The sequence below is a fragment of the Cricetulus griseus genome, chromosome 3 (genome assembly GCF_003668045.3).
Source record: "Cricetulus griseus strain 17A/GY chromosome 3, alternate assembly CriGri-PICRH-1.0, whole genome shotgun sequence".
Lineage (NCBI taxonomy): Eukaryota > Metazoa > Chordata > Mammalia > Rodentia > Cricetidae > Cricetulus > Cricetulus griseus.
The window spans coordinates 188039591-188056214 of record NC_048596.1 but is presented as its reverse complement, the minus strand read 5'-3'; the positions used below and the strand labels follow the sequence as shown (position 1 = coordinate 188056214).

The window sequence follows — 16624 nt, the reverse complement described above, 5'->3', positions numbered from 1 at the left end:
GAGCACTGAGCTGAGCCATCTCTCTAGTTCTCCTAGCTATTCTCTTTAAGCAAAGATGTTCATTAATACTATGCACTCTGAGCAGTGCTGCCTAGCAACTACAAAAAGCGTTAGACATCGTTCCAATGTCTAATGAATGGAGTAAGTACCTAGTTAAATAAGTACTTAATTTTCAGCTTTTGTTGATTGCATTTTTAAAAAACCTGTATTCCCCCCCCCCTTTTGAGACATTATGCAGCCCTGGCTGGCCTAAATATCTCTCTCTCTCTCTCTCTCTCTCTCTCTCTCTCTCTCTCTCTCTCTCTCTCTCTCTCTCTCTCTCTCTCTCTCTCTCTCTCTACATAGACCTGGCTGTCCAGGAAATCAGACTGGCCTTGAACTCACAGCGATCCTCCTGCCTCTGCTTCCATTAAACTTGACCTGAGCTAAGTTTTGAAGATGCCAAGATATCATCACAGGAGAAATAGGGTGGACTCTAGGCGTGCCTGACCTAAAGAGGCACTCCTTCCATACCTATCAGATGCTTAAAATTAACTACGAAGGGTTTTATTGGCATTAACTCCTTGACATCTGTCTTAGTTACTTTCCTATTGCTGTGATGAGATGCGATAACCAAGGCTACTTATAGAAGAAAGAGTTTATTGGGGGCTTAGAACTCAGAGGGTGAGTCCATGACCATCATGGCAGGGAGCACTGAAGCAGGCAGGCAGGCATATTACTGGCGCAGTAGCTGAGAGCTCACATCTCATCCGCAGGCCGGAGGCAGAGAGAAGCAGAGAAAGCTAACTGGAAATGTATGACACACCTCCTAATCATTCTCAAACTGTCCCACCAACTGGAGATCAAGCACTTAAATATATGTGCCTGTGGGGCCATTCTCATTCAAACCGCCACCAAGCCTGTCACCCTGCCCCTTTTGCACAAAACATGGGATCAGATAGGACCAAGGAGAAAAGATTCCATCCTTGTGTTGAGATCAAACCATCAGATAATCAGTGTTGTCTCCAGAGAAACACGGTTCAGAGATAAGGGGGGAAATGTTGAAATGAAGCCACATAGGGCATGGTAAGTGCTTGCCTATAATCCCAGCACTTGGGAGCCTGAGGGAGGAGGATTGTGACTTTGAGGCCAGCCTGGGCTTTGTAGCAAGACTCTCTGTCAAAGCCAACACCAACAAAAAGAGGACTCACCGTGCCAACCCTTCTAAAGTAACTGAAGCCTGGAGAAATGGCTTGTACCCTGGGTTGTCTGGCACTAACTGAATGTCTTCGAACCTTGATCCCTGTTTGTATTCTATTTGTGATACTTATTTCAGACGCAGGCATATTATATCTCAGGGTGCAGTGTATGTGTCAAGGTCATGAACCTGGCCTGAGCTCTGGAATGAAAAGGGAAACTAGAGCCTAGAGGTCGAAGAGGAAGTTGGAAGTGTAGACGGAGAAGTCCAAGGAATCAGTGGGACTTTTAAAGTCTCCACACAAGGAGTCTGTGCTTGAAGAGCTACAGGAAGCACTTGACTTTTAAGGCATGGAAGCGGCTGCTGTCCTTGTTTTCCAGATCTGCAGGGACCACCTTAAGCTAGCTCCACCTTAAACAGGCTCCACCCAGTACGGCCATTGGTCCCAGCTAGAGGCTGGCGGGCACTGCCTCCTCCCCGTCCTAGAACTCGCACCTTAGCTGTGGTCTGGCTATGGCTAAGCTCCTTCGAGTGGCAACCCAGAGGCTGTCTCCCTGGAGGGGCTACTGCTCCAGGGGGTCACAGGTATATGTCTATATGTGGATGGGGTCCTGGAGGGTGGGGAGCCCGGTGTGAATTTCTCGGGGTTCTGTGACGTCATCTTGCAATATGACCAGCTCACATTCTTTTGCTACAGGGCAGGGTTGTGGCTCCTGTTATCTTTCTTATGACCCTTGCACCGGTTCTTTCCGGCAGGGAGGACTCAGCCAGGACTTTGTGGAGGCTCTGAAGGCAGTTGTAGGGAGCCCCCATGTCTCTACTGCTTCTGCCGTCAGAGAGCACCATGGGCACGACGAGTCAATGCACAGGTATCAAAAGCTGCTGCTGGGACCTAGGGTCCTGGGCTGTCCTTGTCTCTTGCCACCTGTTTGGAATGTGCTGGCATGCTCCTTAGAGAGGTGCTCTCTACCCCATCTGCTGAGGCCCAGTCCTCAGGTCCCTGGAAAACTCCAGGTTCCTGGAAATGAGGGCGAGGGGCTGCCACACCTTCCCAAACTTCTGAGGCCTGCCTGCTTCTAGGTGTCAACCTCCTGATGCCGTGGTGTGGCCTCAGAATGTGGACCAGGTCAGCCAACTGGCAACCCTGTGCTACAACCAAGGTGTTCCCATCATCCCATTTGGCACTGGCACCGGTGTTGAAGGGGGAGTCTGCGCTGTGCAGGTATAGTGGGGTGTCCTGCGCCCAGGCCCATTACACATGGCACATTTATGACTCCTCCACCTGTTATCCTAGAGCTCTGGTGTGACTTCTGGGGGCCTCAGCCACAGAATGGAGTCTTAGGGGCTGCTCCTGGCCTAGAGACCTAGTTGGGTAACCTTCTTGGCATCCCTGCTACCAGGGTGGAGTGTGCATGAACCTGACCCATATGGATCGCATCATGGAGCTGAATACAGAAGACTTCTCTGTGGTGGTGGAGCCTGGCGTCACCCGGAAAGCTCTCAACACCCACCTGCGAGACAGTGGCCTTTGGTTTCCTGTTGGTAGGCCTGGGACTAACCACTTCCTCAGGATCCTGAGGCCTTGGGGGCGCTGTCTGGGAGACTTCAGAGGACCCCATCTTTCCCACAAGAGGGAAAGAGCTTCCCAAGTTGCCCTCTGCAGCACTTTCTCCTTTAGACCCAGGTGCAGATGCTTCTCTGTGTGGCATGGCAGCCACAGGGGCCTCAGGCACCAATGCTGTGCGCTATGGAACCATGCGCCACAACGTGCTCAACCTGGAGGTGGTGCTGCCTGATGGCAGGCTGCTTCACACTGCGGGCCGGGGTCGCCATTATAGGTGAGCAATGCCTGGCCTTGTTTCGGGGCCTCCTGGATAGGTGAGTGATACTCGGAAGGCTCTTAACTGTCTGGAGGGCCAGTGACAGTGACTCTCCCTGTGCAAGGCCTATCTGGTCATTAAATCAAACATTGACGACAACTGGGGCTGTAGGAGTTCGGTCCAAGCCTGCCTTCTAGCTTTAGGCTTCTAGACAGAAATCACTCACATGTCCTGACACTCACCTACCTTTGTGTCCCTCGGCCCAGGAAGAGTTCGGCTGGCTACAATCTCACGGGACTCTTTGTGGGCTCAGAGGGGACTCTGGGCATCATTACATCTGCTACCCTGCGCCTGCACCCTGCACCTGAGGCCACAGTGGCAGCCACCTGTGCATTCCCCAGTGTTCAAGCTGCAGTGGACAGCACAGTTCAGATCCTCCAATCTGCAGTGCCTGTGGCCCGCATTGGTGAGCTAAGGACTGGGTCAGTTGGGGTGGGTTCTGTAGAAAATGCCCCCACAGAAGGCCAGGGCTCACCTAACCAGCCCCCTCCCTGGTTCCAGAGTTCCTGGATGATGTCATGATGGATGCCTGCAACAGGTACAGCAAATTGAATTGCCCCGTGGCACCCACACTTTTCCTGGAGTTCCATGGCTCCCAGCAATCATTAGCAGAACAGCTACAACGCACAGGTGTGCTGGGGAGGGTGGTGCCTGTGGGGCCTGGGCTGTCCTAGTGCAGGACTAAGGATCAGCCTTTCTGTTCCTACTGCAGAGGCAATCACTCAGGATAATGGGGGCTCTCACTTCTCCTGGGCCAAGGAGGCAGAAAAGCGCAGCGAACTTTGGGCAGCAAGGCACAATGCTTGGTATGCAGTCTTGGCCCTGTCTCCTGGACGGAAGGTGAGCTGGGGGCTGGGGTGGAGGTGGGATCTGCAGTTTGGCCCATAATCTCTTTCCTCAACCCACTACTTTACTTCATAGAGAAGGCTGAGGCTCACCAAGGGCTGGCTGAGTGGACATGAGGACTAGGACTATAGACTATTGCACCTAGCATTGCACTTTGCACCTTGCACTCCCGACCAGTCTGGAGGGAGAACTTGTCCAAAACTTGGGAATTTTCATGTGAGCCAGCTCCAGGTGCAGTGCTGAGCCCTTTGGAATTTTAAACACAGAGGAAAGGACTCCTAGGGGATAAACTGGATCGGAAGGAGGCAGTCCACCCAGGAGAGAAGGCTGGGCTCTGGGCAGATTGTGAAGCTCAGTAGGGTGGGGTGCCGTGAATCTGCATGTGGTCCAGACTTGGATTCAGGGGAGTAATGGAGACCTGGGCTAATGAACACACAAAGGCTAGATGTTTCATTCTATGCCATCAAGATCCCTTGGGCTGTCCCTAGGCCTGAGCCACAGTGATTGCTTACCTGTAGATAGGCAACAGGTGATAGGGAGACCCACACAAGCTTGCCTTCTGATTCAGGCCTATTCTACGGACGTGTGTGTGCCCATCTCTCGGTTGCCGGAGATTGTGGTAGAGACCAAGGAGGAGCTTAAGGCCTCAAAACTCACAGGTTCTGTACTACATACTTGTTGTTTGGGAGGCATTGGGGGTGAGCCAAGGCCTGGACAAGGAGGCTAGCGGTGATGGCTTTGTTCTCTGCGCCCCCAGGAGCCATCGTTGGGCATGTGGGTGATGGCAATTTTCATTGCATCATGTTGGTTAACCCAGATGATGCAGAGGAGCAGAGCAGGGTCAAGGCCTTTGCAGAAAACCTGGGCAGGTAAGGGCTGAGCTCGGGAAGGGTCGGGGTTGGGGGAGGGCAGAGGCAGAGAAGAGGCTGCTGAGGGTCCTTCAATTGATCTAGGCGTGCCCTGGCACTCCATGGGACATGCACCGGAGAGCATGGCATCGGGCTGGGCAAGCGGCGGCTGCTGCAAGAAGAAGTTGGTACAGTGGGCGTGCAGACTATGAGGCAGCTCAAAGACACACTGGATCCCCGAGGTCTCATGAACCCAGGCAAAGTGTTATGAGGAACTTGGAACACTTGGTGACCCATAACCCCCAGGATGCAGAGCCCCTTTTCTGGACCTTCTCTTCATGCCACTGACTTTGCAAGAAAAAGAATGACTGATGCCATCTCTGCCTGCCAGGTATCTCTCTGTAGCCGGGGCTCTTTCCTTGCCGTTGTGAGCCTTTTGCTCCCGTAGAAAACCCACGGTGTTTCTTCCTGGCTGGCAGAGATGGTGTGGGTCTACTCCGAACCTAAGATCAGATCCCTCTGTGGAGGCCTCTCCTGTTGGTGTCCAGCATCATGATTCATCCTGTACACAGGGCTAGAACACCCCTTTTCTGCACAGGGAAGGAGTCTTCCATTCCACACAGTCAGGCCTTCACCCTGTCCCCATCACCCACAAATGTGAACCCTATTGCAGCTGTATCCTCTCCCCCTTAAGCCATTTGTTTGGGGCCTGTCCTCTCAGACTAATAGTAGCCTGGGAAGGTGGATGGAGTTCATCTTTGGAAGAAAGCCAGTCCCAACACCTCTGCTTTGACGTACCTGAAGCAGAAGGCCCACCTGTGGTGGAGGTTACTTAGGACAGCTTCCCCACCAGGCTGGGACTGGAACAATCTCTTCAAACTGCTGCTACACAGGCTATTAAAAATGGAGATGACACCATCTTCTGCGTACTACACTCTCCATGGTATAATGCATTATTCACCAGCTTTTACCTTCAAAGTCAGGGTCTTGTTCACTTTGGGGCCTGGCAGTTTTGAGATTCCCTGGCCAGAGCGCCTGTCTGGAGGTACATGGCAGTTGTTCTCCAGAAGTCCACAAGAGGGCACATGACTCCACAAATCCGAAACAGCATCTGCTTACGGACAGCCACACTCTTGGGCTAGTAGCTTCAGTTCCCAGCCTTGGGCCACCCACCTTCCAGGGCCAGGTGGTCAGTCTCTAGACCTTTTACCTCTTGTGGGTCCCAGTCAACTGTAGTACCATATCCCCTACTCCTCGGTTTTTGGGTTGGAAAAACAAGAAAATAGGAAGGAGCTACAGGCAGGTCAAACAACAGCCTCTTGCACCTCCTTGCTCCTAACCACTTTTCCCACCATGCTCCTGGGCAGAGGCCACCACCCATTACTTTCTCAGTCTGACTTCAGTTCCAAGGACCCTTTCTCTGTGATGTCTGTCTCACGGTTTCCTCCCAAACCACTGCAGGGTGTAGAAATCCAAACATCATCGCTCTATCACCAGGGAAAGAGAGCTCGAGTGAACCCTGCCCCAGAGACAGACTGCTTGCCCCTCCCACAAATTCTCCCAAATTGAGTTCCACTGGGCAGGGCTCCTACACAAACCCTCTAGTAACAGGCAACTAGTAGGCACTCAATAAACAGCCATTTCCCCACAATTTCTTTTATTAAAGAAAACTCCAAACATACAGAAAAGTTGAAAGAACAAGTACACTATTCACTGGAATATCAGTTGTCGAAGATTCAACAATGGACATTTTTGCCTTATTTGCTTTGTGTATTTTTTTTGGGGGGAGGAACCCTCTGGGGTTAGATTATGCATTTCTTGAAATCACTCAACTATATAATTCAGCATCTATCTCCTAAGAAGGACATTCTCCTATGAGCTTCAATACTACTAAATGGCTATCAGATGGGCGGTTTTCAAAAGGGGCTCCTGAAGCTCTCGGGTTTTTCTGGGCTCCTAAGAGCAAAAAGGGGAAGAACCCATCTTTTGGCTCTTGCGTATTTTCTTCCCTCTCAGAAAGGCAGAGCAGGAGCAACATAGGATTCTAGAGAGTTGTCTGGATGGCAGGTGACAAACACAAGTGCCACCTGGGAAGCCCAGACAAGCCTAGTCCACCCTCACACCAGGCACTGGCAAATCTGGGTCCACATTTAGAGGACATGACAGCCAACAGAGGGCTTTGGTGTGCCGGGTGGGGGTGGAAGTCACTGGGGATGAAATGAGCACCGCCTAGAGAGCCTAGAATAGCACCCAGTGTGGGGCCCAGTGCTGCCCCAACCAACTCAACCACCAGACTCAGCCACAGCACTGCCAAAGCAGCCGGGCGCACACAGCCAAGGTGGGCACAGAAAGCCTGTCTCCAGGCCCAGGGGTCAGACAAGGAGATTGCTTTCAGGGCTGGGCCCTGCCCCGCCAGCTCTGCTGGTAGGATTATATATAGAACAGGGAGACACAGTTGCCAGGCAGAAGCTGGCGGTGCTGGGAATAGAAGAGTGCCCTCCCTTTGCAATGACAAAGCAACAAGGAAGCCTGCTGCACATGTGCCAGGCCTTGGGGCATATCTCTGACCCTCACTCCACTTCACAGGCAAGGAACCAAGCAAGTTCAGATGAAATTACTTCCTCCCCATTCTGCCAAGAAGTAAAGTGCCCCAGTACAGACATTCCAGTTTCTAGTATTAACAGTGCTGCTCACAGTTCAGATCCCGAGGTCTCAACACTTGGGCTCGAAAGCACTATGTTCTGAGCTTGCCTGACTGCCTTGGCTCACATGTGTCCACTGGCCTCCAACAAATGTCCTTGCAGAGTAGTTGCTTCAGGAAGCATCTGAGGAAAGAAAGGTGACCCAGAGCAAGAACAGCAGCAACACAGTCCAAACTCGAGGGCCTGTTGGGACTGGGGCAGGTCTGGAAATGGTCATGGCAGAGATATATAGCCATCCTGCTCCAGAGCTTTCCTTAGCTGGCTCTGCAGGAGGCCCTGAAATGCAACTCCTGGAACCTGGCTAGGAGTCGGGCAGGCACACATTGTTGCCCCCTGCCCTGAGTTTCCTGCCCAGCCTGCAACTTGCCAACTTTTATGAGGCTGAGTGACTGGTTCTGGTTCAGGGACTGTGAGCTGGCACAGCTCCAAAACAGGGCCTCTTTCTGGGCCTCAGTGAAGCATGCCCATGAGTCAGCACTGAGCTGTGGATGGAGCACAGGCGAGCAGAATGCAGGATGGGGAGCAGAAGTGGTGAGGGACTGGCTGGGCTGGCACCCAGAGGTGCCCACAACCTTGCAGAACCTGATGAGTGCAAGATCTCTGCCCCTGAGTATCTTCCCAGAAACATTCCATTACAATCAGCATTGACAGTAGACTGACAATTTACTCCACCATGCTTAAGAATTCATAATCTTGAAAGACACACCTGAACCACCATTGTCCAGTCTCTCTGCCCAGGTGTGGCTGAGAGCCACTACAGGTGCTGAAGAAGAGCTGTGCTAGGGAGGTGGACAGAGGGAACTGGCCTTTGCTCTCCACTTCTTGATTGTGTAACAACACTTCATTAAAATAAGATCACACGGTGCATCTTTTATTAGACATTATTTTAATACCATATCAAAACACCTTGACTGATGAAGAAAAGCTTTTCTCCCGAGCTTTGAACAATTTTAAAACATTTTGTAAGGTTTTTTTTTTTTTGTATTTTAATATATAAATACAGAAACCTATCCTGCATGGGCTGATGCCACGTGTGAACACCAATGGCTAAAATATTCTCAGTGTGCCTGAGAGGGGTAGCAGTACATGTTCCTTTAGTAAGTCTAAGTTTTCTCAGAAGAAGGAAAAACAAAAAACAAAAAAACAAAAAACCCACAAGGGCCTAAGAAAAATGTCCAGGCATTTCTTTCAGTGTATTTGTGATTGTTAAAGCCTCTGATTGGACCAGATCCAGGAGGAAAGGCAGGGAAGACATGGGAATGGCCTGGGGAAGTACCCTTGATGGGCTCTTCTTTGTCTTCCTTTTTCTTTTTTGGCAAGGACATCAAGATATCAGAGTACTAAGGGGAGACAAGTGCAAAACCAAGCCAGAAAGATGGGACAAAAAACAAGAAAAGAAAACAAAAACAAACACAAAAAACACCCAAATCTCCCAAAGTAGAAAGGTTGGTGACACAGAGAACCAACTGGGGCGTTGGGCAAAGGAAGTGACCGTGTGCCCGCCCGCTTGCCCGCTGTCAGTGCTAGCGGTGAAGACATGGCTATGCTTGGTTCTGTCACTGAGTGGGTGTTAGCTGGGCAGCAAACAGCAATCTGTAAACATCACGAGGGAAAACACCAGTCGACACTAGACTTTTTTATATAATTTTTTTGTTGTTGTTGTAAACACTTTAAAGACAGACCCACAACGCCTTTCAAAGGTGAAAAAGAAAATGCCCTTTCCCTCCTGGGTTGAGGGTGAGGGGAAGGATAGAGGTCAATTCATTCTTCTCTCAGACTCGCTCTCATCCAGCTGGGTGTCCTCAGGGAGGAGGGAGGACCATTTTCTGGAAGTCAGTGCAGAAGGGGTGCCCTGTTCCCTCTGGTGTCCCAAACTCAGCTCTGTCCAGTGTCCCAGGAGCCTCCTCTCAGAACAGGGCTGTCTGTTCCTGTGTGGGTCGGAAGAAGTCAGTCGTGCTCCATCTGGCCGAGAGCTGCTGCTGCATCTCACCGTGGCAGCAGTGTGGCCCCCTGAGGGCAGGCTGGTCGGGAGGGGCAGCTGGTTCAGTCCAGGAAGGCCCCCGGAAGCCAAACATCATGCCGGCAATTTGGACCTGCATTCTGAAGCCAGAGTCCAATCCCTCTGCCTCACTCTCACCCTTGCTTTGTCTTCTCCCCTTGTCATCAGATTGTGAGGTGAAGGTAAAAAGAGCAAATGTCCCTGATTTGCCTGACACCGTCAGCTGGTCTGGGCATTTACTTGGAATAAATAAAATAAACCTAACAAAAGAAAACAGAACAAAGGAGAGAAAGAGAAGAAAAGAGATCCCCCCAAACCTTTGGATATGAGATGAAGTGGAAATGGGCTATTGGTTTTACTGGCACCTATGCTTTGTTTACCAGAAAAAGGGGAGGGGGCAGAGAGAGGGAGAAAGGGAAGGAGGAGAAGAGAGAGGGGGGAGGGAGGGAGGGAAGTGGGGGGAGAGAATGCTAGCATAGACCTCAGAAAGCACAGGTAGGGTGGAGACAGGAGAGGGGTCAGCAGGGAACAAGGTAGCCTGGGGAGGAAATGAACAGTTACACTGGAGACACCTATGTATGTGTGGGAGGGAGTTGTCACGCTGGCCTGCTGTCATTGTGATACTGTGCTGAGTATGGCCCAGAACCCCCAGATTCCCTAGAAATGGGGTAAGGTGGCCAGCGGGTGAAAAGACCTCAGACAAGCACTTTGCAGTGGACAGTGTAAGTTCCACAAGCCCTCTACTTAGCATTTTCCATTTCTAGAGAAATGGGCCCATGGAGCCCGCCTCTAAGAGGTGAGCAGGGATGAGACAGCTGCTGGAATGAGACAGCTGCAGAGCCTGGCTGGGGCTCTTCCGCTTCAGCCAATGCACTCTGCAGGGGATAGTCCTGCCTTTCCTTAGGGAAAGCAATGTGTTTCCACCTCTGCATTGAGTTCCTCACGAGTATGCTACTGTCCTCTCTTATGTTTCCCCAGGATACTCCTCCACATCCTGGGAACTGCTCCTGTCTTTCTGCTTCTGCTTCTCCTTGGAGGGGTGTGTATCAGGCAGCCTGGCCCTTCTCCCCCAGCTCCCAGAAACTTGACCCTTTAAGTCCAGAGTCCCCACCAACTATAGGCTCACCTTTGAGAGGAGTCAGCAAGCCAGCCCAGCAGGGTCAGTCAGCAGGATGCTCTGGACAAGATCTGTTCACTTCAAACCAGGAGTCTATGCAGCTGGAGTGGGTACCAAGGGGAGACACATCAGCTGCTGACAACACTGCTCCTGCCAAGGGCGCCTGTCAAGGGGTTAGACTCTCGGGACGGACTTTCTAAATCTCTCCTGAAAGGACCCCGGGGGAAAATCATTACTCGTTGCTGCAGGAAAGGGAACAATATCAAGAATGATGAATGTACAGGGGTGGAGGTGGAGCTGGAGAGTAGGGTCAGTGATTGAGAGTGCACACTGCTCTTCCAGATGATCCAAGTTCAGTTCACAGCCCCATAAAGGCAACCCCAGGGGGATCTGACTCCTCTGGCCTTGGTAGGATCCTGCACTCAGATGCATGTACACACAGATGCGCACACATACACACAATTTAAAACTAATACACACACACACACACACACACACACACACACACACACACACACACTATAACACACACACATATTATAACACACACACACACATTATAACACTAACACACACACACACACACACACACACACACACACACACACATACACACACGACCCTGGGGGTTGGGGAGATAGCTCAGTGGTTAAGAGCCCTAGCTGCTCTTTCAGAAGAGCAAGGTTCAGTTCTTAGCACTCACATAGTGGCTCACAAACATCTTTAACTCTAGCTCCTGGGGATTCAATGCCCTCTTCTGGTCTCAGTGGGCACCAGGCACACACATCATGTAAGTATATGCACATCAAATAAAATAAGGTGAGTATGATGGTGGTACACAACTTTAACCCCAGTATTCAGGAGGCAAAAGCAGGTGATCTCTGTAAGTTCAAGGCCAGCCTAATCTACATAGTGAGACCCTGCCTTAATAAATCAAATAAATAAGTTTTTTAAGAAGAAAAAAAAAAAATCCAAGAATGATCCTGGCTCAGCAGGAGGCAGGGGCAGTAGGGCAGGCTCTGGTAGATCTGACTTTGCAGAAAGGACAAGAGTGGCCCAAATCCCAAGTACAAGAAGCCAGGACAGCAACAGTTAACACTAAGAAGGTGAAAGCAGGTGGACTACATATGGTAGCCTGTTACCTGTTTCTAAGGAGCGGCAGGAAGTGGGACCAGATGAGAGGCTGGCAGCGATAAGCATGGCCAGATCTGGGGCGATGAGGGCACCCCTCTCAGGAGCTCCAAGCCTTCCTAGCTTAGCTACAACAGTAGGAAGGGGAGCTAGACCCTTGGGCTCTTTGACACTGCTAAATAAGGAAGCCTGGGAAGCAGTGTAGGAAGGCCTCACTCTCTAGAGTTTATAGAGGTCTGTCTGCATCAAAGAAGAAACAGCAAGTGCCTCAAGAAACTGTCCTGATGTGTAAACCCACATCTGGGCATTTTTAAAGAGAGTAACCAAACAGATAATTTGCTTATGTCTTCCTGGTTCTGGTTAGTGCCCCTTTGGGATGATACAGGGATCTATGGTGGTAACCAAAACAAGAACCACAGTTCCCCCGTAAGTCAATCACACACCAGGCACAGCTATGACACCAAAGACCAATAGTCATAGGTTGGGCTTAGAAAAGCCCCCATACTAGGAAACTGTGGGCTGGAGAAGCAGATGGTAGCCACAGGAACACAGGGTGTACTCCTGTCCTGGGCAAGGAGGTGTCATTTTTCCAGTTAGAAAATCAAACAAACAAACAAAAACCCCAGAAGGATACTGCTGAAGGCAAAGGACAAATCTTGACCTGGCTAATTATAGCAGTTTTTGGTACTTACAGGTAGTGGCTTTTCCTGCCTCCTGGCCCTTGGGGGAGGAGGGTGTTGTGCAGATCAGCAAGAATAGCCATTCTACCCTTGCTACCTCTCTCTCTGCCAGATAGGGTTCAGAGGTGGGATCTAAATTAGGTCTGCCCATGGCTCTACCATCTGAACTGCTGAAGCAGAGCTGAACCTTGGGCAATTCACCTCCCCCCTGCCCTTGCAATGACTGAGCCTCCCACCAGCATGGAAGATGCCTGACTCCTATCAGAGAGTAAAGGGTATACAGGCCATCCCATAACCAAAGAGGACTGGATGGCTGGTGAAGGCAATCTACCCCTTGTACCTTTTGTGATAGATGCACAGGCAAGGCAGCCTGGCTATCGTGTCCCCCTGAAGCAGCTCTTCCAGGCAGATCACACACTCACCCGCATCTTTAGTCAGCACATCATCTGTAAGAGAGACAAGGAGACCAACAGGGTTAATCTCCAGCGGGTGGGTGGCACAGAGCAAACACAGGTCTAGAACTACTTGTATTATCTAAACCACTATGCTTCATGTGCTAGGGAACACAGCAATGGGAGGAATACGCAATCATTAGAAGAGCCTTCTGACCCAGAAGCCCAAGCATCAGGGGTATGGAAGAAAACAGTGCTTACTCAGACTGTTCAAGGACATCTTTGGAGAAGTTCACAGTAATATGAGCCAAAGGCATAGTCTGGGGTGGGAGGGATTACATTCCAGACAAAGGAAACTGTCAGACACCCAGGAACTTCAAGAAGTTTGCTAAGACAGGTTGCAAAGAGACTCAAAGAGTCCTAGGCAGGGGTGAAATCAAGTCCCAAGGGCAGAATTGTGCTGTGCTGTGCTGTGCTATGCTGAACCTCATCTCTTTTGCTTAGCCAGGAGGCACTAGAGGTGGAAAAGGGAGCTCACTCTGGAGGCCAACTCTGAGCATGGAGCAACAGCACATGTGCTAACAAGGGTCAGGCAATAGCCTGCATATGCCATTAAGAGACTTCACAGGAAAAGGGAAGAATAGAGAGTGATGAATCCAGAGGTGACTATTGAGTATCTCCACAAGGCTGTAAGTATCCTTTAGTCTAGATGTGGGGTTCAGATTAGATGTGGGGCAACATGTACAGAGAACAGACTAAAGAGACTGTCCAAGGAGAAAGTTTACACTAAACTCCAATAAAGCCACAGACAGGCCTGATAATGCAGAGGTGACATGGATCACACCCAAGTCCCCCCAAACCATAACACAACACCAAATGAGCAGGCTATGGCTGTTCAGGAAGGCGAGCTTAGATCACTTTCCACCCCATGGGGCATCAGTCCCAAAAGGTAATAGTAATACATAATGATACTCTGTGTCTATGTTTTCCTTTGAGCTGCAGGATCTTCCAAGCTAGGCATGGGACACAGTGTCATGTTCATCTTGTGAATGAGGAAACCCAGAGAAAACATATGTCAGGGGACTTGAGAATGGTCCAGGATTGGGGTCCTTTGTTGTGGTGACCTCTCTTCTCACTGTTGTTTGAGTCCTAATTATTTTGGTGGAAAGAAAACTATTAAGAACCCATAAAATATATTCAGTTGGGCAGTGGTGGCATATGCCTTTAATTCCAGCACTTAGGAGGCCAGTCTGGCCTACAGAGTGAGTTCCAGGACAGCCAGGGCTATACATTGAAACCCTGTCTCAACAACAACAACAAACCAATCAAACAAACGAAAATAAATTTTAAAAAGTTCACTGATGAGGTGGTTTGAATAGGAATGGCCCTCATAGGCTCATATATTTGAATGCTTGGTCACTAGCAAGTGGTGTGCCCTGACAGGGATTAGGAGATAATGGCCTTACTGAAGGAAGTGTGTCACTAGGGATGAGCTTTGGGGTTTCAAATGCTCAAGTCAGGCTCAGTGCCTCTTTCTTCCTGCTGTTTCAGATAGCTGTTCCGCTATCTCTCCAGCATCATGTCTGCCTGCATGCTGCCATGCTTCTTGCCACCATGATAATGTATTAATATTAAACCCTTGAAACTGTAAGCCAGCTCCAATTAAATGTTTTACTTTGTAAGAGTTGCTGTGGTCATGGAGTCTACATAGCAATAGAACAGTGACTAAGACAACTAGAATTTGCATTTTACTTGAGAATGTGTTCAAAAGGTAAGACAGACAAAGGAGATATAACACAATGCAGGACCCAAGGGACAAAGGCTTTCAACTTTGATATGCCTGATGCTTTTCATGGTAACATGCTGGAGAACAAAAATATGCTCAGTCTAGAGGTGGAGTTGTTCTGGAGGTACCCTTAGTCATTTCTTCCCCATTCTCTGGGACATCTAACCCCTGACATGGGCTTTCAGACTATAATCCTTCATACCCTTTGGCCACCTTTCTTCCAGATTGCAAAACAGTTTTTCTTCGGAATCACCCTACCAGTGGGTAACTCAGCAGTGAACTCAAGGAGCAAATTAAACTCCTCTGTGTCCCCAACAGCTTTCCAGACAGTCTGTGCTCATTGTTCCATCTGTACCTGCTCTGAGAGTCCGTGTGGCCCCCAGGGTACTAGTGTGGGGTGGGGAGAAGATATGGAGATTGGGCTCAGAGGCTTTCTTCCTCAACAGGACTGACTTGACTTTTCTTTCTACAAAATGTACATCAAACAAGAGCGGGGAAAACAAGGATGATTCATTTAGTCTCCACAGGTAGAGCTTTGAACACTTGTCAATGAAGGACTAGCAGACCCAGACTTAAACACCTGCTGATTAAAGTAGACTTTTTATGGCCTCTTCACAAAGCAATTTTATGTACCTTACTAGCCAGCCTTGGTGTCTGCAGCATGGTATGAAGAACAGAACCTTGTAGTTGCCCTGTTAGGCTGACACAAAGCAGGGAGCACAAAGCACTGGGACTGAGGCTGTGAAAGGCCATCTGGAGGTTCTATGGTGGCCTGAAGGAATAAGAGGCTTGGAATCTGGGTTGTCAACATGGCTTAGTGCATAACGGTGCCTGAAGACTTGAGTTTGCTCTCCAGATGCACATGGTGAAAGGAGAAAAGCAACTGCTGCCAAGTTGTCCTCTGAGCACCCCCGCAATGTAATGAAAAAAGGAAGGCTTAGAATCTGACAGTGTGGGGAATCTAGTAGTGCCCACAACTAGCCCAGAACCCAGGGAGCAGAGGGCTCTTTAAGAGGTCTCTTTAAAACTTCTGGATTCAATCATCAGGGCTCAGAGAACGAGCAGCTACCTCATGTCCCTGGGATTGGAAAGGGGATTTGGAATCTTGAAGCAGAGGCTTGGATATCAAGCATTTCTGTGAGACTTCCACACTCACCTGAAAGGGACTCTGTGGCACAAAGCCAGAATTCAAGTGCTCCCTGACATGTCCAGGGCCCTGGAGGAGGAAGGTCAGCAAACTCTTGACAGTGAAAAGAGAGGAGCAAAGGGGAGCTTTGCCTTTGGGTTCTGTTCTTTTCTTGGTGCCTCTGGAGCTGCTTCCAACCAATGTCACTGCCCATGGGGAGGTGTGGCCTGCTTGGGCTAGTACCAGACAGTACTACTACCAGGGCCTCTGACCACACAAGGAAACCAACTCAGAACAGCCCAAACAGGAGACGTAAAGCCTGTGATGCGTAGGGATGGAGGAGGAGGCCTCTCTGTTCTCTAAGTTCAGGTAGGGCACTTTTGATACCTGTCATCTGTCACAGAAAAGCCGAGGAGGAGGAGGAAGAGGAGGAGGAGGAAGAGGAAGAAAAGGAGGAGGAAGAAAAAGAGGAGGGGGAGGAAGAAGAGGGAGAGGAAGAAGAGGAGAAGGAAAAGGCTTTCCTGAGCCAGCTATAGACCAAGAACTTCAGAGAAATCTCAGAGAATCCTGCAGACCAAGGAAGAGGGACATTTATGCAGCTAAGTGGCCACTACCCTCAAGCCTGAGTTCTTGCCACCCCACCTGTTTCCTTTAAAGGTCCAGGCCACGAGAGCGACTTCCCTTGTGGCTTAAAAATACTACCCATCTCACAGGGAGCTTAACCTTTCCATTTCTTTGATGTGTATGGGGGTACTTAGAATGGACAGGGCAGTCTGAGGGTCAGCACTGTTGTCTCTGACATCCTAGAACTTAGCTGACCCATGAAGTGCTATGGCAAGGCACTCATCAAGGGGCCCCAGAACTCTTGGTGGAATGGGGCTTGGGAGGGAAGGCTAAGATGCAGCTCAGAGTTGGCTAAGAGCAGGGGCATGCATCTACA

The 16624-nt window shown here is 50.0% G+C and overlaps 2 protein-coding genes across 5 annotated transcripts in view; one reads left to right on the top strand and one right to left on the bottom strand.

The window, feature by feature from the left end:
- Window positions 1–1329: 1329 nt before the first annotated feature.
- Window positions 1330–5669, top strand: Ldhd (lactate dehydrogenase D). Its single transcript, XM_027406040.2, has 11 exons — window positions 1330–1762; window positions 1934–2046; window positions 2258–2399; window positions 2578–2719; window positions 2856–3015; window positions 3264–3463; window positions 3559–3687; window positions 3770–3897; window positions 4472–4562; window positions 4661–4772; window positions 4857–5669. Exons 1-11 carry the CDS (start codon window positions 1691–1693, stop codon window positions 5020–5022), a joined length of 1455 nt encoding a protein of 484 aa, XP_027261841.1. The 5' UTR covers window positions 1330–1690; the 3' UTR covers window positions 5023–5669.
- Window positions 5670–6391: 722 nt separating this feature from the next.
- The window catches only part of LOC100770289 (E3 ubiquitin-protein ligase ZNRF1), a 98528-nt gene continuing 88295 nt past the window's right edge, over window positions 6392–16624 (bottom strand). Inside the window, exons 3-5 of one of the 4 annotated variants that reach the window (XM_027406044.2) lie at window positions 12721–12826; window positions 10579–10670; window positions 6392–7576 (exon numbers count right to left, since the gene is read on the bottom strand). In XM_027406044.2, the coding sequence (XP_027261845.1) occupies window positions 10613–10670; window positions 12721–12826 (164 nt within the window). In that variant the 3' untranslated portion in view covers window positions 6392–7576; window positions 10579–10612. Of the gene's footprint in view, window positions 7577–8303; window positions 9713–10578; window positions 10671–12720; window positions 12827–16624 lie in introns of those variants that run through there. The other 3 variants (XM_027406041.2, XM_027406042.2, XM_027406043.2) reach the window with 3 other exon arrangements.

Bases quoted from the DNA above. Each gene is read 5' to 3' on its own strand.
- Ldhd (XM_027406040.2), top strand. From the start codon at position 1,691: ATGGCTAAGCTCCTTCGAGTGGCAACCCAGAGGCTGTCTCCCTGGAGG. The intron at 4,563-4,660 runs GTTCTGTACTAC...CTGCGCCCCCAG, and splicing joins TAAGGCCTCAAAACTCACAG to GAGCCATCGTTGGGCATGTG. The intron at 4,773-4,856 runs GTAAGGGCTGAG...CAATTGATCTAG, and splicing joins TTTGCAGAAAACCTGGGCAG to GCGTGCCCTGGCACTCCATG.